Source organism: Rhinatrema bivittatum, chromosome 4, assembly GCF_901001135.1.
Source record: "Rhinatrema bivittatum chromosome 4, aRhiBiv1.1, whole genome shotgun sequence".
In the NCBI taxonomy this organism is placed as follows: Eukaryota; Metazoa; Chordata; class Amphibia; order Gymnophiona; family Rhinatrematidae; genus Rhinatrema; species Rhinatrema bivittatum.
The window spans coordinates 416,663,296-416,687,791 of record NC_042618.1 but is presented as its reverse complement, the minus strand read 5'-3'; the positions used below and the strand labels follow the sequence as shown (position 1 = coordinate 416,687,791).

At 40.8% G+C, this 24,496-nt stretch overlaps 1 protein-coding gene across 1 annotated transcript in view; it reads left to right on the top strand.

The window, feature by feature from the left end:
• RAB7A (RAB7A, member RAS oncogene family) overlaps window positions 1-23,321 on the top strand; it is a 97,460-nt gene extending 74,139 nt beyond the window's left edge. Inside the window, exons 2-6 of the mRNA XM_029601295.1 lie at window positions 10,056-10,117; window positions 15,048-15,174; window positions 16,597-16,815; window positions 20,058-20,186; window positions 21,945-23,321. Of these exons, the coding sequence (XP_029457155.1) occupies window positions 10,065-10,117; window positions 15,048-15,174; window positions 16,597-16,815; window positions 20,058-20,186; window positions 21,945-22,040 (624 nt within the window). The 5' untranslated portion in view covers window positions 10,056-10,064 and the 3' untranslated portion in view covers window positions 22,041-23,321. The remainder of the gene's footprint in view (window positions 1-10,055; window positions 10,118-15,047; window positions 15,175-16,596; window positions 16,816-20,057; window positions 20,187-21,944) is intronic.
• Window positions 23,322-24,496: the final 1,175 nt, after the last annotated feature.

The following is a 24,496-nucleotide window of genomic DNA, read 5'->3' as shown; positions in this document are numbered from 1 at the left end:
CACAAGCTTCTTTCCCACAATGAGGAGAGCATGGTACTGTGCTCTGCGGTGCAGCAGCACAGATCCTTGCTTTAAAGTAAACTGGTTCAGGCTTTCATCCTCCAAGGCAGTAATTCACCCTGACCTTTGTGGGTGAGTTGCCTTTTAATCTTGCTTCACAACTGAAATGCCATATGATCTGCTACAATACTCCAAACTGCCAATTATTGTAAAAGAATGACTTGAGTATCTGTCTCACTGTGCAAGGCCAAACATTTTAAATCACATTATTTAGATCCTCTCTGAATGTGAAGCATTGACATAAAGGGGAGAAACGGCATCTGGGAAACCCCATTCTGTGATTTGCATCAGTTCTAATGTAGCAATGATCACCTGTTTAGTTTTAAATTAGTTCCTCTGCACCTAACTTGTTACAGAATTTGGTGCCAAGAATCTATAGTCCGTATGGTCTTTCTGCCATCACGTTTCTATGCTTAAGTTTAACAAATCCCTTTCCCTCTCTGTGACCTTCGCCACATTCTGAAACAAATGTTTTTTAAAAAGCAAGATTGGTCATTTATTTGCAAGCTTTTGAAAGTTCTACCTAACTTTAAAAAAAAAAAAAGTTTTTGTTCACAAAGTTTCATCTTTATACTTGGTACTTGAAAGAACTCAAAATGAAATTTCAGACCTGTTGGAAGTAATTTGTAACCTATCATTAACTTCTGTTGTACCTGAAGACTGGAAGGTGGCCAATGTAATCCAGATTATTTAAAAAGGGCTCCAGAGGTGATCCAGGAAACTATAGACTGAGCCTGACTTCAGTGCTGGGAAAAATCATGGAAACTATTACAAAGAAAAGTCAAGGAACATATAGTTAACTAATGGGACAGAGCCAGTATGGATTTACCCAAGGGAAGTCTTGCCTCAAATCTACTATTTTGAAGGTGTGAATAAGCATATAGATAAAGATGAACCGGTAGATGTGTGATGTACTTGGATTTTCAGAAGGAGAATGACAGTCACTAAAATGACTTCTAAAATGTCATTGGATAGGAGACTATGTCCTTTTGTGGATTACAAATTGTTTAAAAGACAGGAAACAGAATGAAATGGTCTGTTTTCATAGTGGAAAAAGATAAGTGGCGTACCTTCGGGATCTGTACTTGGACGGTGCTTTTTAATATATTTATAAATGATCTGGAAAGGGATACAAGTGGGATGGTCAGGTTGGCAGATGAGTTATTCAGCGTAGTTAAATCACAGATTATGATAAATTGCAGGAGGACCTTGGAAGATTGGGCGTCCAAATGGCAGATGAAACTCAATGTGGACAAGTGCAAGATGATGCAAAGGGAAAAATAACCCATGCTGTAATTGCATGTTAGGTTCCATATTAGAAATTACCACCCAAGAAAAAGATCTGGGTGTCATAGTTGATATTGCATTGAATATGGCTGAGTGTGCTGTGATGGTCAAAAAAGCAAACAGAATGTTAGGAATTTAGGAAGGGAATGCAAATCAAATGAAGGATGTCATAATGCCTCTATCGCTCTGTGGCAAGACTGCACCTTGAATATTGTGTGCAATTCTGGTTACCCCATCTAAAAAAAAAAAGATAGCTGTACTGTAGAAAGTACAGCAAAGGGTGACAAAAATGATAAAGGGCATGGAATGGCTCCCCTATGAGGAAAGGCTAAAGACAGGGCTGTTCAGTTTGGAGAAGAGACAGCTTGGGGGGGGGGCTATGCTAGGTCTACAAAATCATGAAAGGACTTGAATGGGTAAACATGAATCTGTTTACTCTTTCGGATAATATAAGGGTACTCCATGGAGTTAGCAAGTAGCACATTTAAAATTGGAGAAAAATTTCACTTAATGCACAAGTAAGCTCTGAAATTCATTGCCAGAGGATGTGGTTTAGGAAATTAGTATAGCTGGGTTTAAAAAAGTTTTGAATAAGTTCCTGGAGAAGTCCATAAACTGCTATTAATCAGTAGGGAATAGCCATTGCTTGTTGCTGACATATTAGTAGCATGGGATCTGTTTAATGTTTGGGTACTTGCCAGGTACTTGTGACTTGGATTGACCATTTTTGGAAACCGGATACTGGGTTTGATGGACCCTTGATCTGACCAAGTATGGCATATCATGTTCTTATACCTCAGTGAAACATCTTGTGGCTCAGGCATCTAGTTTCCATTTCTAGATGAACTGGCACTTTGCAAACACACTGTGTCCTCCCCTCCACCCAGTCCATACAGCTTGTGTTTAGAAGCCTGCACTCCCTATGCTGGCATATAGAATTGTGTGTGGTTAGATGCAGACTTAGTTTTGTGAACTAAATCATGTGTAGTGTGTTGCAAGTTAAATGAGTTTGCTGTTCCATGAGCACAAAATGCTGTCCTTCAGCACTTGATCTCCTGGAGGATTAGCCCACTTATGACATTTAATCAACTTGAATTTAAATTAAAAATATTCTACCTTCCACAGCAAATTAGCAGTTTCAGAGTGGATCATAAAACAATTTAAAAAATGCACAATTACATCAGATCACCTTTTCTTCATCACTAAAATGAACAGTTTACATAATATTGCATTGAAATCGGCACCACTGTTAAAATATCAATTATGTTCATTTAATGCTAAATCAGGCAGAAACCAGTTTTCAGAATTTAGGATGGCATTTCCAAAATCTAAAAACTACCCTTATTAGAGGGGTTTAAATGTGAGCACGCTCATGTGAACATTTGCCATAGAACGTGGTTGAGAAACAAGACGTGGTGGGTCCATTAGCTAAGTGTTGTCAGGTTTGTCTATTATTCTTTTACTTATTTTTTTTGTTTTGGTTTTAGAGACATAATTACAATCCCCTGATGCAAGCAGCAGGTGCTGCTGAAACACTGCAGTGTTGGGTGTTCTGACATTTGTGACAAGTGCCATTGTTATGCTGGAAGTACCCCCCCTGTATGGGGTGCTCTATGGGAGGACTCCTGATCCTTGAAAGATACTGCAGTAGTTATCGGATTGGTGTGCTTCTGCCCTGTGAGCCGATGTGGAGCAATACAAGTCATTACTTGGATGTGCAACAGAAATACTACTGGATACCAGGGCGGTTTTCTGCTTCTGATCTGTGAGGCGGGTTGCAGTATTGCAAGCCACTGCTATTTTGAACATGCAACTCCATTTCTGTAAGCAGGCTGCTGTTCTGAATGTGCTATTTCACTTCTGCATGAACTGTCTGAGTTATAAAAGGGCTGGTGCCGGTATTTACCAATTTATTTAACCAGACATCTGTGAAGAGATTTATTTTTGCTCCTGTTGTGGCTACTAAAGGACAACTGTCTCAAATAGCTGATAAGATATTAAATTATTTCTTGCATTTTTTAAATCAGGAGTTCTTTGATATTTCTGACAGTGAGGTCTGCATATTAAAATGTTTCCCTTTTTGTGAAGTTAAGGGATTTGTTTGTTTTTTTTTTCCTTTTGTTTGTGTTGTCCTGTTTGTCTGTGTATAGGTTATGGGGTGGATTTAGCATTTATATTTTCTCATCTCTAGGGTGTTCTATGTTTTTCTAGAATAGGACATAACATTTGAAGGTATGTAGCCTGTGGGCCTCTTATAGATTTTGAGTTGAGGATTTTTTGAGAGAATCCTAGACTCTTCCTTTAAGAGTTTTAACTTTTAAATCAAAGGGGGTTTTTTTGTACAAAACACAATCTACTCTATTAGTGAGCATATATTGAGGTCTGCCCTTTGTCTTTTGGTTATTGAGGGGCAGGTATAGCAGTGTTTGTAGGCTTCTTTTTGAAATACGTCAGCACAGCAGGGCATGTAGTGTTCCCTTCGGTATTTGGATGAAGTTTGTTTATTTTTTTATATACAGACATTTGATCTGAGATCACATCTGTTTACATTCAGCTACTGTAGGGACCTGAAGTTAAGCAAGAAATATCTACAGCCAACTTGAACAAAAATCCAGCCCCCTTTTAACATGAAATCTTAACTTGGATCACTCCAACATGTTTACCTACATAAGTGTACAGCTACATAGTGATCATCAGTGAGTGCAAAAGTATATATTGGCAAACCTGTCAGGAAGAGAAGCAGATTTAGTGTCTTTATTCAAGGACTTTCATTTATTAAGACATTTATATTCTATTTAAAAACAGATTGCAATCTGAGTTAATCTACTTTGAAAGGTCAAGGACATCACCCTGCTCAAAGAATGCAGGGAGACTCTGCTCTTCCCGACAGTTGTCAACTGAGTATTTCTACCCTTAATTTAAACTACTGCCATTTTGTGTGGAGAAAAATGATGGTAATAGGGAGCCAATGTCGCAAGGGTGGTTGAAGCAGACTGCTAATTCTGCATTATCTATACTACTAGCTGTGACCTATATCTTTGGGGGGGGAGGGAGTGAGACTTAGAAAATCTGCCGAACTTTTTTTTTTTCTTGTAAACGTTTTTTTTAAATTGCCTTTGTTTTTGTCTCTTAACATAGATGACAGACCAACTGGCCCATCTAGTCTGCCCAGAAATATTCTTGGGTCGCCCTTTACCACTTCTCCAGCCCCATATATGTATTAGCACTGCTGGATGTATACAGTGCTGTATAAAGGTGATAACATTTAGGTATTAGTACCTGAAGCATGAGTCACAAGGATTGTCCATAGGCAAAACTAGGATTTGAACCCTTGTTTCCCTGCTTCTCAGGATATTCTGCATCTTCCCCACCCCCTATTTCTTACCCTACAGCTTCTCTTCCTTTTCATTATTTCTTTTTCTGGGTGACAAGCAGCAGCCTCCTTCAGGCCTGGACCAACTGCGGTGATTGGATTCCTTTTGGATCTAGGCCTGCCACAGCAATTCTAGTTCCCTTTAGGCCTAGCTTAGCCACACCAGCAGTACCTAGACTTATTGAAATACTCTGCCCAGGCCATTGGCAGGTGCCAATTTTTAGGTGCCCAAGCCATGTGGCATCCAAGAATCCTCCTCCACTGGCTTGTAGCAATTATATCTCTGGCTTTCTGAGCTCATATGTTATTAATCATAGAATTGAAACTCTGGGGTGGTCTCTGTTGGTGATCATCATGTTTTGATATAGTGTTTTTTGATACATTAGTATTCAAACAGTGCTGAACACAACTTCCATTTATGTTGCCTGCTGTTTACAGTGTTAGCCTGTGGTTAAAAATGACTGAATATAAATCAACAGGTAGAGTTTTGAACTACTTTCAAAGGAGGCTAACGCAAAAAATTCAGAAGTTGCTTTGGCAAAAGTTAAGGATGACCTGTGTTAAAGGGACTCAGTCTATTTGATTCCTCTAAGCAGGGCTTTCTACATTTTTAAGTATTTTTTTTAAAGTGCTTATGTAGTATGGGGGTGGGTACAGCAGTATGTGTGGCGACTTATTGCCGATATAAACCAGAGGGCTTGTTTGTGACCATGATATCTATTATTGAGACCTCCCATCTGGTTTCCTCCTGTGTAATGTGCACTAAAAGGTCTTTATCTTTCCTTACTCACCAAAGCCCCCCTGCTGCTGCAGTCCTGAAAATAAAGGCACAAGATAATAGTGCTCCTGTCTTGTATAGTTCATGTAGGCAGACACATCATAATCTCAACATACAGAGCAAGAAAATACTAGCAATCAGATTTTTTTTTCATAGGTGTCTATTTTTAATACTCTTAAATATAAAAGTATATTTCTATAGTTTGGGGCTTTGACTGCTCATATAAATGTTCCTGGAGACATTTGCTGGACTTTTTTTTTTAAATCTGATATTAAAGAAAAATGGCAAGAACTGGACTTTAAACATTAAGGTGTATCCTCTTGAGTTCTATTTTTTTTTTTTTTTTTGCTTTAGTTTATCCTCCCCTTTAAAACAGCAAGTTGGCCTAAGCTGTACACTCCTTTGTGGGAAATGTGACGTTTTGAGTTTTTAGTGTTTGATTACAAAAGACTCTCGAGATAAGCATGGGTTACTCTTTGAAAGGTTTTGTCAAGTTTGTGTTCTCCAGTACATATAAAGAGAAGCTGTTCTCAAATGGAAAGTTTCTCCTAGTGCACTTGGTGTTGATTTTTCCATTTGGGTCCACCTCTTAGCGTACATGTTGCACACTTCAGTAGCAATTAGAGTTGGTCAAAATACGGATGAGTGCTGTTCAGCTTTTTCTCATGAGTTAGGCAGCAATTGCATGAGGGATTTGTCAAAATCTCATCACTTAGAGCTCCAGAGGATCTGGTGAACGAAGGATTGTGTGTAACAGTACACATGATGTATTAGTTGTGAAAAGATCCTATAAGACCACCTTGGTATTTAAGGAAGTGAGAAATACTATAGCAAGTGTGCTAGTCTTACCTTTGAGTTGATTCCATACAGATTGATGGAACCAAAATGAGCATATGACAATCCATTGATATAAGGGAAAGGGGAAACTGCATCCTTCACCCAATAAATCCAGTCTGGTTTTGCTATTAAAAAAAAACAAAAAACCCAAAACCTATTGTATCATGGCCGCCAAACGAGAAGCAGCATAAGAGCCCTCTCCTGTTTTGAACATTTACTTCAGGCTTATTCTTGAATTACCTCTCTCCAGTATGCTGCTTACAAAATGTAAGGCTAAGATAAGGGAGAACATTAACAGTTCCCCCTTACCGGATCTTCATCAGCCACGGATTGAGGGTGCTTTTGCTACAATGCCGGTTTCTAATCTGGGTGTGATGGCTGCTGTAGGACTTGTGGAGTGGACGCTGATCCCGCTGGCAGAGGAGATCTTTTTAAGCCCTGGAGTGCAGACTACGTCATCTCCCCCTAACCGGGTGCAACTGGAACGTTTGGAACTTCTGTCAGCTTGTCCCGGGGTAAGTCCACGAATCCTGGCTCTAGAGGGGACAGCTGCAGAAGAGTCTCCTAACGCAGGCCTCAGTGCCGGCCCTATTCGTGAATGGGTGATGACACTGCACACAGCCCAGGTGGTGTGGTGCAGGATAACCTGGTTGTGAAATCAGTGCGATCTAAGCCTGCTGTAATAACATTGGATGTATTGTGGAATGCTTTGGTCTCCCTTGAAGCCTCTATTTCTTCGCTAACCAAAATATCTTTGGACACTATCAAATTTTGGCAACTTAAAAACAAGTATCTGCTCATGAAGCTAAAATGGAAGCTTTGAATTCATGAATTGCTTCAGTTGAAAAAATTCAATGTGGTTTGGTTCAATCTGAGCTGATTTATTCAAAATTACTTGAAGTCTTAACCTTAGTTATCAATTTTCCTTATAAAATTTTTCTCCTTTTGAACTTTTCAAGAATTATATATCTCCAGTTCTTAATATGCTTTAGTAATAGGCATAGCAGCAGCAGGAATCTTATCTACCACCAAGTGAGGTAGCAGCTGATGGAAATCAGCAGCAAGATTCATTATCAGATTTGACAACTATTCTTGAATCATCACAAGAGACTGAGATTTCAAAAAGAGGGATATTGCTGGTATCTTGCATTTTTGACAGAAATACTGTATTTTGGTTTTTTCTTTGTAATAGATTACTCACATTTTATGGTCAGAAATTGTGGATTTACCCTATCACTAGACTGACCCAAGATTATAGGAAAAGATTTGAGATCTGAGGTTTTGTGAAAAGGGAGCACAATTTATTTTGCAATATCCTTGTGTTTAGTATAGCATCTCAATGTTTATGTATTTTTTTGAACCTTCAGAATTTAGGATATCCCTGGATTCACACACCTAGAAGTTACTCTGCAGAATTGGTTAATTTGATATATAGTGGTGATAGGCTTCTCATTTCATTTTTTTATTCATGGATATAGTTGCTCTTTCTTCCTTGGTCTCCCCCTTTTTCTATTTGAGGATTGTGTGAATGTAGTAGTTTATAAGGTTTACCTTGTGCGTTATGCTTCAAAACCTCTGATACAAGGGATTCTTGAGTTAATATGTAATTCATGAAAAAACAATTATTGAATCATTAGTGACCTGGGTGTACAAGGCTATACTAAAGGGTGCCCCTAGGAATTGATTTTGTATCTGAGTGTTTTGATCCTCTGTAGAAACTTAAGAGTTCTGCTCCTCTTTGGTGAAAATGCTTAGTCATTTATTTTATAATCCTTTAAAAAGCCAGTTGCTCTTAAATATTTTCATAAATAGCTATCCGCATAGGAATATTAACGGCTAGTAGCCATCTCAAGAACTGTTGGAGTCTCTGAAGTACCAATTATGTAAATTCGGTAGCATTCTTGCCACTGTAAGGCACATGGATAATTTAGCAACATTAGACAGTAACTACTGGGGGAATTCTGCGCTACTATGGAATGCAGAATTTGCGCAGAATTCCTCCCTCTGTGCAGAAAAGAGATCCCGGCATACCATGAACAGAGCGTGTCCCACAGCACACGCTCTGTTTGCGGCGAAGATGAAGGCCCGGCGTGCTGTTCGCAGTGAAAAGGGAAGGCCCCCTGTGTGCTGCGGGACGCACTCCGTTCGCAGCAAAGATGAAGGCCTGGCAAGCCATTCACGGAACACAGGGGCCTTCTTTTTACTGCAAAAGGCACACTGGTCCTTCAACTTCGCCACGAACGGACCGCGTCCTGCAGCATGCCGGTGAGAGAATGTCAGAGGGGTGGGGAGGGTGTGAGAGCATGGGAGGTAAGAGGGTGGGTGGGGGGGATACTTGAGTGTGGGTTTCAGAGGGAGGGAGCCTATATGAGGAGAGGGGGAGTGGGGGGGAGGGTGAGACAGCTTGGCTTGTAAGAGGGGGAGTGGGGGATGCTTGAGTGGGTTGAGGAGAGGGTGTGAGAGCATGGTTGGTAAGTGGGGGGGTGGGGAGGGTGAGAGCATGGGAGGTAAGTGGGTGGGGGGGATATTTGAGTGGGTTTCAGAGAGGGAGCCTGTATGAGGGGAGGGGGATGCTGGTGAAAGAATGTGTGTGAGGGAATGTGGAGGAGGGTGAGACAGCTTGGTAAGAGGGGAAGTGGGGGGATGTTTGAGTGTGGGTTTCAGAGAGAGCCTATATGAGGAGATTGTGAAGGAGTATGTATATGTGAAATATTTGGAGCTCGTATGTATGAGGGTGCTAGCCTGTGTGAAGGAATTGTGTATGTGAGACAGAGCCTGTCTGAGGGGCTGCGTGAGAGAGACACATAGGTAGCCTGTGAGGATGTATGTGTGAGAGAGAGGGAGCTTGTGTGGGTGTGTATGCAAGAGAGGGCCCTGTATGAGGGGATGAGTGTGTGCGAAAGAGTGAGGGAGCCTGTATGAGGGTGTATGTGGAAGGGACACACAGTGAATTTCTAGGGAAATTCTGCTCAAAATATTTAAAATCTGCAACTTTAATGACTTTTTCTGTAATTTAAAATGTAATTACTTAGACTGTCATGTAAATTGTTATTTTGACCAACATAAAGTTTTCAGAATTTTGCAGAATTTTCAGTTTTTTTTGCGCAGAATTCCCCCAGGAGTAAGTATCTAGCTAATTTTTCCTTTTAATATAAAAGGGATAATGGAAAGGTAACTATATACAGCAGGTTGCCAGGACTGTGAAGTCTAGACTGTTTTATATAACATGGGATACTAAAGTTATGTAGCTCTATACTGCTGTGGAAGATGGCAAGACAGATGGAGACAATATAAACAGCTGGATGGACATTTGTTGCACATGCCATTCTCTGCCACTGTTGCCTTGTTTTTGCTAGTTTCAATTGTTCCTGGCTGCATCTTGAATTTGTGCTCCATTTTCCCTTCCCTTTGCTAGCAAACCTCCCCACCGCCCCCACACACAGATTTCTTTTTTCAGGGTTTCCAGATTTTGAACCTCCAAATGCGAGCACCTCAATGTGATTTTGTAAAGCTTCCAATTACCTCTATCAAGCAAGCTGCTTTGTAGAAGAATTTTCACTTATGAACTGATTGTGCTGAGATGGTAGTTAGCAATCATTCTCTTCTGAATAAATAATCTGATCAAGTTTGTCCTAAACTCTTTGTGTGACAAACCAATGCAGCCAAAACCACAAACATACATCCAGCTGATGTTTCTATTTCTCTTCTCTTTTTTTGTAGTTGTGAAAGATGACATCCAGAAAGAAAGTACTGCTTAAAGTCATCATCCTGGGGGATTCGGGGTAAGTAGAACTTCGATAATGATGGCACTGATTGGGCAGCATATTTTAATTTTCTTCTGACCCCACTGAAATTTTCTTGCTGTTTTCTTAGTAATATTTTGTAGCCTTGATATTCACAATTACAGATTCTAGTGTTCTAGGATAGAGGATGCATCTGGTATTGTCAAGATGGTAAGTCGCTGTGTTCACGTTTGTTGTGATGGTTTTTTATCTCAGGGATCAACAGGGAGAACATTTACTGAATGTGGAGAAAAACACAGCACATAATTTTGAGAATACCCATGACTAGAGATTTACTGCTGTCAAACGCCCTACTTAGCTTTTAAATGTTAAATTAAATTAAGAAAAACCTCAGTTTAAAATGTGGTAAAGCTGCCCTGATCTGTTTAGCCTTGATGTTAATTGACAACGAATGTGTGAAGTATACAAAACGTGTATTAGGGTCCTTCCTTTTCACTTTAGATTTTTATTTTTTGCCCATAAATTCCTGGATATTTTCATAGGTGACAATTGATTTAAACAGATATTCATTCTAATTTTAGGCGGATTAAAAAAAACTGCTGCAGATGCAGCATTTCAGGGCCTCAGCCACTGCTGGAAGCCATTGTCTGCCAAAGCACATGCTGTTTCAAGCCCCGCTTCCTCACCCTCTCCAACCCCCCCCCCCCCCCCCCCCCAAACAACCAAAGTACCTGCTTTCTGGTGCCGCAAATGTTTAACGTAGTCCCTATCCACCAGAAGGACTTGCTGGCAATCTTCTGGCCCTGCACAAAAGCAGAAGAACAGTGCTGCAGAGCACGGGAGCCTCAGTGAATGCTGCTGAAGGAGAGATGAAAAGCCTGGAGCCACCACCATAAGGATAAATACTGTTGCAATGCAGGGGAATAGGAGGGGGAGAGGGACATGCTAGGTAGGGTGTAGGGATGCAGCTGAGTGAAAATCAGCTTAATATTTTATGGTCCTGGCTTCTGTCCACCAAAATAAACTCATGTATTTACCTGGAAAAAAGTGGGGTTTTTTCCAACTGATTTTTCTCCTGTTTTTATTCTTGTCATATAACCCTGAAATTCCCAAGAAAAATGAAATAAAAATGAAGGTCCCTAAGTATTAGCTAGTTAGAATGAGAAGTTCTAAGATCATTATTCCAGGCCAGTTTCATGAGACTTATGATTGAGCTGTAGTGTATAAGTGAATATACTTCCATTCTTGCACACTATTATGACACCTAATTGATCAGCTGTAATTAGTTTTCTTTGTGATTCTAGTGTTCTAGATCTTTCAACAACCTTTTTTAAGGGGGAGGGGACAGGCATATGCCCATTCTACTCCCTCAAAATACATTAGAAATGAAGTTTATCAACCAAACTATAGTGCATGTTAATTGCACTGAATAGAACTGATTGCCACATAAATGAATTTACTTTGCCAGGAAAATGGATTTGTGTAAGTAGTTTCATTGCCTTGTCTTTTCCATTGCTGAGCAAGTTTGTTTTATTTGGAGTTAAAATATTTTTCTAATACCCAGTAATTAAGTAGGAGCTTTTTGTTGAGGACTTACCATGCATGGTCTGTAACTTGATTCAGGTCAGAAGCATAAAAAAAATCTGTCGTGCTCTTACATCCAGCATGCATGCTGCAGAGCAGCAGACTGGCTGGTTTTGAGTGACAAACAGTTCTGTTTACATGCGATTTCTACAAAGCAAGATGCAGGGTTTTTGAGTAATGCTTCATTAAACATTACATACAGCATTGCCATGTGTGCCTATCTGTATTCTTGTGATTAAAAAAAAAAAAAAATCTGTGTTCAGTGGCAGCGTTGGCCATGATGTTCCATTAGATGCAGAAAATAGTGGGAAAAGGTCACCACTTCTGTAGAGAGGTGTGTGCTGATGGGGAGTTTTGGTAAGGAAAGAGCAGTTGGTGGTTGATGTAGATGACAGGTCCTGGTGTTCTCTCTTTAGCCAAGTACTTGCACAAATGAATGTGGAGAGGAGATGGCAGGACAATCATTGCATTAATAGTTTATTTTAAAGCAGTGGTTTTATTTGTATTTTGAAATGGTTTGAGGGCTTAATTTTTAGACAGCTTTCTCTTAATTATATATTGCAGGAGGTGGGAATATTTAAAACATTGGAAGCATCTGACTCCATTAAAATGAGGCACATACATTGAAGAACATTAAAAACCTAAGGTGGTCAGTTTTGATAGTTGCAAGGGAGCACTTCATATTTTGGTCAGCCTATTAAGCATACCATTTAAACAAAAGTGAACCACCAGTGGCTACCTTTCACTGTGTGGCAAACACAATGGAATCTGGGTTAGAAATGATGCCCAGCTAATGCTGTAAAGTGGCAGTGACCCGAGTCTTGGAATCCAGTTCTTATCCCAGGTATGAATGCTGAGTTAGAGGATGTGTATGACAGGTGTATTTGATAGTGTGCATTAAGTCTGTTGCAGATTACACGTCTATACATCTTGTATGTTCAGGACTGAACCGATGTAATTGTTATACATGGTTGAAGACTCTTATTTAAATGTGTTTATTGAATGACAGTACAACACACAAAACATGTTTCTGGTTTTCTTCCCATCCTCATCTCTTCCGCAGAAGAAAACTTTTTAAACTTTAATGAACACCCACCTGTCCTTCCCCCTCCCATACCCTCCTCGTAGAAACCAACAGGTAATGTACAGAATGGAACCCTCCACTGCTGTCATACATGTGCATACCAACTTAAATGTTGGAGGTCTGATCTTCCCCAACAAACTTGTATCCTCAATTGAATAAATCCACTAACCATTCCCTGTTCTCATGTTTCAGGTCACTTACAGCTAGCGATTGGCTATAACTTCTTGCTTGTAAAAAGGCAAAAAATTGTGTTCTAACTCAAATTCTTGTTGAAACTCTTAGAACGCATGGGATCGCTCTTCCAAGTCTAAAAATGTTTTAAGCCCCTTAGTTTTCCTGTGGAAGAATGCCCCCACCCCATGATATCCCAGTAGAAAATCCCCATTTCCCCTGAAAGGTAAAAATTGAGATCTACTCTGCAACTGCAGAGCATCACACACACATTTCCATGCCCTCAGCACTTTCACAATCAGGGGACTATTCCTAAGATAAATGGGCAGCATTGTAAGCGTCTTATGGATTACATAATATAGGTTAAGCGGCAAGAGAGGCCTGTTCCACCAATATAGGTGTAGTACTTCGTGTCTAACAGCCAATCAACCTACATGACACAAGCTGCAGGCCAAACTATCATACCTCAAATTTACCAAACCCACGTCTCCCATTTCCCATCTTAGACTTGAAAAAAGAAAATTTGTTTTTCAAATAGACATGAAGCCCAGATCTTCAGCATGGTAGTTGCCTAGTTGCACAGTCGTCGAAAAGGAAGAAAAAGTCCATGGAGTACAGCTGCTATTAAATTATCCACCATTGGGCAATTTGTTCATGATGTCCTAGAAGTAGGCAAAACCCATTTATGACTTTGGCCACTGTGCTACACAGGTAGAACACCACCTGACACTAAGGGCAAACTGATCAAATTCTTGGATCAGCAGCAGGCTATTTGCATCTCATGAACTTCTAGGCATTCATCCAACTTAATTTAAAAAGAAAAGTTTGCAACCTGAGCTTGTGCTGCCATAATGGAGCAACCTGATGCATAACAAGGGACATCTGTGCATTTTACCCTTAAAAAAAAAAAAAAGTCAGCACCTATACACAGCAGTTCCTACTTTTTGAAAGAAGGAAGAATGGTGGTGTATTTCATGTTCAAAATTTAGAATGTTTTTAAACTATACTATGAGTAATAGGATGAACTTCAAATGATTGAGATGTGGATGCAGAGAAGACTGATGCAATTGCAGGAAACAGCTGATTGAGGTTCTATTTCATTTGCAGTTTTATAGAAATGCAATATTGTGCCGTTACCGGCAGAAATATCTCATGATAAAAAGGTCCCTTAATCCTCAGAATAAAAATCCTGCTTGAGTAAACTTAAAACAGAGATAGGCAACTCTGGTCTTCAAGTGCTGCACAGGTCTGGTTTTCAGGATATCTGCAATGAATATGCATGAGATACATGTGCATGCATTGCCTCCATTATGTGCAGATATCTTGTTTATATTCATTTTGAATATCCTGAAAACCGAACTCTGTTTGTGGCACTTGAGGACCAGAGGTCCCTATCCCGGACTTAAACCTTGTTCCTCCTAATCTTTATGGCTGCATCCCCCACTTGTTTGTTCCATAATTTGTCATGTTTTATATACAGTCATATCGGACGAACCTTCACAATGGTTTACAATCGTGTTAAACAAGGAAATACATTGGATACAATAAATAGTAATAGCTAAAATATCAAAAGAGAAAATGAATACTTAAATATAGCTGTTAAAAATATGAAATGACTCCTGATGAGATCTTCTGATATTGGATCCCATGTGCATAAAAATCTGGAATTAGTATTAACTGTAAGAAACTAGATAATGCCCAAAACTCAGAATATGCATGAATGACCTCTACTATATATTAGCCGTCTGTATTAACCCAGAATATGAATGTTGACCCAGAAACTGAACGATGACTGTAAACTGTTGTGAACTTATCTTGGAACGACTGTATATAAAACACCTAAAATACCATAATGTTTTTTTATGCCCTAAAGTAGGTTTGGTTATCACCTCCCAGCTTGATGGATCCTAGTCCCCTTATAGCCAAGCCTACAAAGTATGTAAATGTAACTTCTTACCGTTTATACATTTCATGTAACCTTTTGTATAAGAATAGGTACAATTGTGCAATTTATTTGCTAGCAGCCATTTATAAATCGGACAACATTTCCTTTAAATCAAATCCTTTTATCAGGAGTTCAGGCAATAGAAATACCAGGTTTGGCTTATTCCTCTTCTGCTTTTCTTACAGGGTAGGAAAAACATCACTCATGAACCAGTATGTGAACAAGAAATTCAGTAATCAGTACAAAGCCACAATAGGAGCCGATTTCCTAACAAAGGAAGTGATGGTGGATGATAGGCTGGTCACCATGCAGGTAATGATTGCCACACTTTTGCAGATGTTTTATGCACTGAAAAGCTAGCCATGCAGGTAAGCAACTTGTGATATTGCTTAAGGAAGCCCATGGAAGAATCTTGGCTCCCATGTGCTGCCTTCAGACAAAGGAGGCTCCAGAGGTGCCTTTAGCCACTCAAGAGACCATGGCATAAGATACTCTAGTGCAGGGATAAAATGTAAGTATGTTTAAGAGCCAGTGAAAATAACTGTTTTACCTTTTTATAAATATATTTTGCAATTTTTCCTCCTTTTTTTTCTCATTTTGCTTTCCTAACACCTTCCTCCTTTTCTTCCTTGCCTCCCCATTCTGCCTAGCTAGTAGTGGCTGCACTAAGTTGCAGCAGTAGGTTCTCCCTCCCTCTGCATGGCCAGAGTTGCACTAGGCACAGTGAGGGACCTGGAAATGTGTCCTCTTGAGCTGAGGATTTTCCTACCCCAGGCTTAGTGTTTGGGCGCCTGAAAAGTTCTTAACTGGAAAAAGGTGCTAAGAGATGTTAAGATTTCCTGGTACTTTCACCACATATTAATAAGGCACAATTGAGTTTGCTGTTGTAAATGTTTAAATGCTAGAGTATTGGTTAATATAATTAAGCATTTTCTATCATTTTTAATATAGGGGGGATTTTTATAGTAAGTGTCTTTTCTTGAGAAACTGTAACAGTAGATTTTCCTTAGTAAATTTCACTAGGAAGGCCAGTCTCTCTTTAATTCAACATTGACTTTGTGTCATAGGCAGTTACATCTCTAGCATCCTTAAAGGGAAAGGGTACTGCCCCTCCCCCCCAGCTCCCAAACAAGCAGGCATACTTTGTCATTCTGAATCTGCTTTCATAGCATTTTCTATATCTAATTTAATTTTGTAACAGTTTACACCTTCAGTTAAAGCAACAGTTAAACATGATCAGAAGTGTTTGCATTTCTGGAAATGCTGATTACCATGAGTATATGCTATAAAGCAGCTAAATATATTGTTTGGATTGGAGAGGGAAACCTAAAAAGCCTGCCACATGATACTTTCTGCCTGTAGCTCTTCAGGTTAGTCAGTGTGGTTAGGGAATTACATATTCAAAAAGTATAAATCCAAGAAAAACTTAAAAAAACAAAAAACTGTGGGAAATCGATACATATATAGTTACTAAACTAAGATTTCCAAGTTTGCATGGCTTGGAAATGGTGAACAATAGGTCCTTACAAATCAGATTTTATTTTTTAACCTATTTCAAAAAAGACTCACTGGCAAGGAACCACAAACGTGAATATACACAAAAAAAAGACATGATTAGGCCAAAAATAAACCGCAATCTAAATATAATTCTATGCCTGCCTTTTGAATGGGGGTAGACCTAGGGTTGATGGTTCTGATATGGGATGATTTTCCTGTTGCTTTCCTGATCTTCAGATATGGGACACAGCAGGACAGGAGCGGTTTCAGTCTTTGGGGGTAGCGTTCTACAGAGGGGCAGACTGCTGTGTGCTGGTGTTCGATGTGACTGCGCCCAACACCTTTAAAACGCTTGACAGCTGGAGGGATGAATTTCTCATTCAGGCCAGTCCACGAGATCCTGAAAATTTCCCATTTGTTGTCCTGGGAAACAAGATAGACCTCGAAAACAGACAAGTAAGTTTTCAGAGATGGATGTCTGAAATTAGTTCCTCGACAAAATGCCAAATTATTGCACTTGCCCATGCCATGGTGTTAATTGTTTTGCTACTGTGAGGAGAATATACGAGCAATTAAGGATCCTTTTGAACCGAGCTTAACAGTTAAAACATAGGAAGACTATTGAATTGTGCAACTGTTATTATAGCAAGAGTTCATGGTAACTTCCCTATTCTGCCCAAGTCATGTGAATTGCTATGATTGACAGCATATGTCTCTATTTGAATCTGTTCATTCACGGAGAGAAACCAGTCAGTTTTACATAAAGCTCACTGCTCTGAAATGACAAATACTGGTTCTGTAGTTAATACCCTGCTAAACTTTGTTCTGTTTAATATCTATTATTATGGGTTTTTGATAGTTTATCAAAACCTGTTTCTCCTAGGACAAGCAGGATGGTAGTCCTTACATGTGAGTGGCATCAGACGATGGAGCCCGCATGAAAAATGTTGTACTTTGTCTGGCGGACTGAGCATGCCCAGCCTGCTGCTATCTGCGCGTCCGTGCAAGGTCTCTTCAGTCTCTTTTCCATGTTGCAGTAGCCTTGTGGTGGTAGAGCTCCAACTCCATGAAATTAACTTTTTCAAGTTTTCTGTGTCTGGTCCTAGTTCAGTTCCTCTGTTTGGTACTTTTGTTCCCCTTTTCTCGTTCTTCGCAGTCAATTCCAGACTTCTGCACTGAGGGTGCCATTGGTCATTGACCGTGTGCCGGCCTTTTTTTTTTTTTTTTTTTAAGGCATCAGGTTTTCAATGGTGCCCCCAGTGCCCCTCGGACCATGTCCATCATGGATCTGCATGAAGTATGTATCCTCTGCCTGGGGGCCTCACACAACATCAGAGGGTGTCATTTGTGTGACCAAATGACACCCCCCCCCCCCCCCCCCCCCCGGGCATCGAGCGCACTTGGATAAAATGAAGAAGCTCTTCAGGTATCCAAAACCCTCTATTTCAGCTTTGGGTTCCTTGACGCCCAAAGACCGCAGGGAACAGTCTCCATCTCTTCCCCTGGCAGTCCCACTATCCAGTACCCCTAAGGATCGGGGAGAAAGAGATCGATCCTCGGTGGTCTCTCCCCCTCCTGCTAACCTCAGGGTCCTCATTGGTGCTGAGTAAGGACCAGGCCAAGCACCGGAAATCTAGAAAGCATACACATCGGTCACAGTTCCAGAGCGGCATCGGCCTCCAAACCAGCTTGGTCTGCGTACACCTCAGCGCCCACCACCAGGATGTCTCCCATTTCAGTCCAGCCTCTTGGATGCTTCATGCGGGGCCTCATTCAGCTGAAGCCCCCGCTTTAACTGCCAGCGCCTCCCCCCAATATGGGATCTGTGTTGTCCTGGCGAGGTTAATGCAGCATCCGTTAGAGCCTCTCAAGTCCTGTAACCTGAAGTTTGTCACCTGGAAGGTCATTTTCCTGGTGGCGATCACTTCCACTCATAGGGTCAGTGAGATCAGGCCCTGGTCACATACTCTCCCTACACAAAGTTCTTCCATGATCGCATGGTGACTGCTTTCCACATCAATCAGTCCATCATCTTTCCATGTTCTTCCCATGGCCTCATTCCCACCCGGGGGAACATGCTCTCCACACGCTGGACTGCAAGTGGTGCTCGCTTTCTACTTGGCTCGTATGGCGAGGCACAGACTGTCCACCCAGCTCTTTTTGTCCTTTGACACCAACAGGCTCAGGCTGGAAGCAGCAGTGGGGAAGCAGACCCTATCCAACTGGCTAGTGGATTGCATTGCCTTCTACTACAAGCAGGCAGGGTGAAAACTCACTCTGTGCGAGCTATGGCAGCATCAGTGGCCCATCTGCGTGCAGTCCCTATTGCTGAAGCTTGCAGAGTCATGACCTGGAGTTCTCTCCACACGTTCACTGCTCACTACTGCCTTGACAGGTTCAGTCGCCAGAACAGTGCTTTTGGCCGGCCAGTCCTGCACAATCCTGAACTCAACTGTCTCATCGTGCTCTCTGTGGAACCAGACTGCCCCGTTTTGCCCCACAGCACCATAGTTGTGCCCATTGGCACCTTGTTCGGCTACTGTGGGTCTCCAGTCGAATGGGGCAGTCTGGAACTCTAATCACCCATATAAGAGGGCTACCATCCTGCTTGTCCTAGGAGAAAGCACAGTTGCTTACCTGTAGCAGGTGTTCTCCTAGGACAGCAAGATGTTAGTCCTCAAGAATCCCGACCGCCTACCCATGATGTTGGGTTCACCTTCGGTTTGTGTGTTTTTTTTTCTCTCTGGTATTTTTTTGCTACATTGCGAGACTACAGAGGGACCTCGTGTGGACGCGGGGATAGCAGCAGGCTGGGCATGCTCAGTCTGCCATTCAGTTTTCCGAGCCGGGCTCCATCGGATGATGTCATCCACATGTGAGGACTAATATCCTGCTGTCCTAGAACACCTGCTACAGGTAAGCAACTGCGTTTTCTCAATTTGAAAGCATTTTAAAACTTATCCTTAAACTTTTTTTTAAAGATTATGGTTCCTGGATAACTATGGATAGTGGATTGTTGTATATGCACTTTTCATGTTCTTAAGGGTGTCTTACTTTATTTTAAAAACTTAGCCTTTTCTGACTAGATATCACAAGGTGTACTTTATTTAGATTTAAATTCCACTTTTTGCACTTTTTTCAGCACTTCAAAGTGGATTACATTCAGGTACTGTAGGTATTTCCCTATCCCCAGAGGGCTTACAATCTAAGTTTTTTGTACCTGAGGCAATGGAGGGTAAAGTGGTCTCAAGGAGTGACAGTGGGATTTGAACCCTGGTCTCCTGGTTCATAGCCCACTGCTCTAACCACTAGGCTATTCCTCCACTCCTGTACTACATTATTGCAAATTTTTTTTAACTGAAAATGTTTGAAGTCCTTGTTTAACAAGTCACAGGCAGAATACCACTAGTATTTTTAGCTGTCCCATTATTTGTTCTGTTTAGTTTGCTGCAACAAGATGTAACATAGCAAATTGCAGTCCTCAAGGGCTGCAGATGAGTTCTTAGGATAACTACAATATCAAGTGTGTGCACATATGAATGTTCATAGTGAGAGAGTGAAAAACAGACCTGTATGTAGCTCTCAAGAGCCAGAAGTTGCTTTCTTGTTACAGTGCATCTGTGCTGGTTGGTGATGCAGATTTATTCAGGAAACGTTCTTACAATGGTGAAAATAATTCTGCTGTTCCCCATTTTTAGGTTACCACAAAGCGAGCGCAGGCCTGGTGCTACAGCAAAAACAACATCCCGTACTTTGAAACGAGTGCCAAGGAGGCAATTAATGTTGAACAGGCTTTCCAAACTATTGCACGAAATGCACTTAAACAGGTAGGATGGGAAATTATAGAAATGCCTTCTACCAGACTCCCTCTGGTGGCTGCTCAATGAGCTCCAAAAACTTGGACTGACATTAAGATGTGGTGTTGCTATTGCAGTGCTGTTTGTTCCTGTTATACATTTGTGTTTTTTAATCTTTTTACGGATGTGGTGGCTTTAAATGTTACTGCTGTGCAGTTTTTGTTCTTTTCTAATAGTACCTCTGATTTTCAGTTTCATCCAAACTGGATTATAAAAAAAAATAGGCAGGGCATAGTAAATTTCTAATATTCATCTAGAATGTAGTTGTGTGGTTGCCTCTTAGTCCATTTAGATATGTACAAATAAGTTGTGAGATCTCTTTATTGCACTTGTTTAATATATGTGCAGGCAGCTTGCCTGAGCTTCCCTCACATTGGCCCAAATCTGTCTAGTATGTGCTGGGATACCATGGCTGTAAGAAAAAGTCACTCTGGCCATAAAGTTGGCATGGTAGCCCCTGTGACATAGTAAGGGCAAAGGGCCGTCTGCGCCATTTTGATTACTGGGAGCCGACTGCCCAAGTGCAGGAGATCGCTCCCAGACCCCCACTGGACCACCAGGGACTTTTGGCAGGTCTTGGGGGGGGGTGTTTGTAGGATTTTGTTTTTCATTATTCGCTCCATAAGACTCACATTTTCCCCCCACTTTTGGGGGAGGGAAAGTGCGTCTTATGGAGCGAAAAATATGGTAAGTTAATCAGTGGCTTACAGTAGAAATAGCCAATAAATATAATTGGTTTAAATATAGTAATTCAGCCTAACAAAACAAAGTAACAAACCATTAAATAGCACAAAAAGCAAATATCAAATCGGAATCATCTTGGGGGAGCAGGGGGAAAAGAGATCACTTTTTGTTTTTTTTTTTTGTGGTGGGGAGCAGGGACTTGGGGGAGGAAATGTGGGAGGGATGAGAGGTTGAGTAGAGGATGGAGCTGGGATATAGGGCTAAGGGAGAAACAAGTGTGGGAGTGGAGGAGGAATTTGGGAAGAAGAGAGAACACTAAAGGGTTGGAAGCAAATGAGAAGGCACCTTGAGAGAGACATGCTGTAGTACAAGACGATAAAGTGGAGAAAAAGCAATGGAAAGTAAACTTGGTGCATCATGCTCCCGGGTCATATTCAAATTTAAATCTTAAAACTCCTTTTATAGTAAACTCATTTCCTGTAGACTCTCCTGCAATTTTTGTCTTGATTAAATTGTAAGCTCTGTGTAGCAAGGACTCTCTTGTGTGTATCTAATACAGTGCTGCATATATCTAGTAGCACTTTAGAAATGATACACAATAGTGAAACCTGAAATAAAAACAAAAAAGTGAAACATCCATACACCAGAAATGTTGTAAAAGTAATTTAATGTACAATAGCTTTGAATATAAATTGTATGCAAATTCATGCAAATGTACCACAATTGCTGAAGAATTTTAAAAATCTTGGATGGTGATTTCTGAACTCTTAACTGCAGAATGTACCCCTGAGTTGCCACAGGAAAGTGGGGGCTTTGCCTCTGGCTAAGGACTCTAGCTGCAACATTTGGGCTTCACACAGGAGAGGGGGAATGAATGGGGCATAGGCCCATATAATTGCAAATGAAGGCTTATGGTGCCATGGTCCCAAGAGACTAGTTCTGATTTGAGTGAGAGGTCCAGAGCAGCAGAGTCCAGAAAAAATAACTGCGGTGTAGAATTTCAGTATAAGATGACATTCCCATTCAATTTTGTTTTTCTCTTAGGAAACTGAGGTGGAGCTTTACAACGAATTTCCTGAACCCATCAAACTAGACAAGAATGATAGAGCAAGAGCCTCTGCAGAGAGCTGCAGCTGCTGAGGAAGAAGAGGTCGAGCACAGTCATTCACAAATCGATATCACACTTAGGCCTTCAAACACAAGCCCCTCGCCTATTTAAAAGAAAAACCTCTATCTCCAGCTGTGAGAATACAACAAATTACACACAAAACTAGGAGCAAAATAAGACCGTTCCCGCTCAATAGATGTCTGTCCACTCATTTGCATCCAAATAACAACATGGCAGCAGACTTTTTTTTTTGTTAGTTTAAATGAAGAAATGTAACGTTTTTGAAATTTAAGCTAATTCCAGGTGTGTCCTGCAGAGATGGAGAACCTGTTTCTTTTTAGTTCTTCTGTGTATAATAATTAACATGAAAAGATTTTTAATTCTTGTGTGTCCCAGTGAAGGCTTCAGCTGGAAAGGCTGGACATCCCCATTATTCATTGCAGGCTCAACACCCAGTCCACCTAAGGTTGAGTTGTGTATATCTCTGTTTAATGCTTGTTACTTTTAACTAATCTGATCTTTTTACAGTATCCATGTATTATGTAATGCTTCTTTAGGAAAAAAATCTTATAGTACATGTTAATATATGCAACCAATTAAAATGTATAAATTAGTACAAGAAGAAATTCTTGGTTTACTTGTTTAAGTACTGAAACACAAGTGTTTAGAAATTTTGAAAAATAAAATTATAAAGCTACTCGGACTTTGGTGTGCTAGCACTGCAGAATTACAGGTCCAGATAGAGGCAGTATTCTCTATATAGTAGAATCAAGAATGATGGAAAACTTTTTATTGAATAAGAGCCAAAAACACTTTTTTTTTTTCAATTTCCTGTAAAACTGGTTTACCGCTACCTAATTTCAGATTGACACATTGCATGCTGGATTGTTGAATTTAAGAGATTTCTCCCCACTTCCTGCCACTCCCTCCCCAATCCCTCCTCCACTTAAATTGCTTCTTCATTAACTCTACAATGCGAAGGGAAAGCAGAGAGAACATCTGATAGGAGACCCATTCCATCAGTTTACTTTTTAAACCTTCAGAGACTTTGTTAAAGAATGAGCTGCTCTTTATTGGGTTGTAATATTTTCCTTCCTTCCATTGATGAACGGTGTAGGCTCAACCTCTCCCCTCCCTGTATTTTTTTTTGTATGAAAACTGTTGGCAGTCTAGCTACCTGTCTCTGTTCTCGCATTTGTAGTTTGCGTACATGGTGCACTTCTATCTAGTTTCCAACAGTCTGCATTCTAGTATGTAGGCTGACTTCTTCTGTAAACATGAAAATGATGCCCAATAAACTTAACAAGAAAGAAGATGGTCTTGTTTCCTTACCTGATTTACCTACCAAGTTTTCAATTGACTTTTTAGCCTTTAAGAAAATGTTTTAAATGTGTTTTGTCAGTGTACACATTTGACTCTTGAACCATTTAAGCTACAGTAACTACATTTTCAGGATGCTTACTGATATATAAATATTAGAATCTGGAATAATGCTCTTCCTAAACCTGTGGATCTAGCACAAAATTTAAAAAATGTTTTATCCCAGGACAAGCAGGATGCTAGTCCTCACATGTGGGTGACGTCATTGGCGCCCTATTGCGGAAAACTTTGTCAAAGTTTCTAGAAACTTTTGACTGGCACTCTGAGCCCACTGAGCATGCCCAGCATGTCATGATATTCTCAGCCACAGGGGCCTCCCTTCAGTCTTCGTTTTTCCATGCCGCTTTTGGCATCGCGGAGCAGGAGCCTGTGAGTTTTCTCACACAATTCTGACTAAAATCAGATTGAAAAACTTAATTTTTCTCCCATATCAGGGTCTCCCTCATTACCACCGGCCGGTGAGTAAAATATTCCCATCTGACTCAATTCAATATACATCAGCTGTCGACGGTATCATGGCCATGGGATTCAAAGTGTGTCCCAAATGTAATCGGACCATGTCCATTACAGACCCACACCTAGAGTGTGTACATTGCTTGGGCCAATCTCATGATGTAACATCTTGCCCAAAAATGTGCTGAAATGACCGCTAAAGGTCGAAAGGTGCGACAAAAGATGAAACACTGTTCCATCTTCAACTTTTACCTTCCCCCATCGACATCCACTCAGTCATCTCCAGCTGGTGTTTCGAAACGACTGATACTTAAGTCATTCGGAAGGTTCAGGGGATCGTTTATCACCGACCCCCACCCCCATCCATGGCATCAATGAAGTCAGCTTCGGAGCATCGATTGAAACATAGGCATCGCCATCCATCGATTCCGGAATCTCTGCTATCCCCGGAGAAGTAGACAGCCAAGCAGCTTCACCTGCAGGAAACACAGAGGTGTTCACCTCTCGAGGTGCCAGCCATCAAACCTCCACAGGGCCCTGTGGTAGGATCAATAATGCCCCCACCATGTGTAGCTGCTCTGCCTGCACCAGCTATCACGGAGGAATTGAGCATCCTGACTAAACCTATCGGGGATGTTACTGGACAGGGACCTGT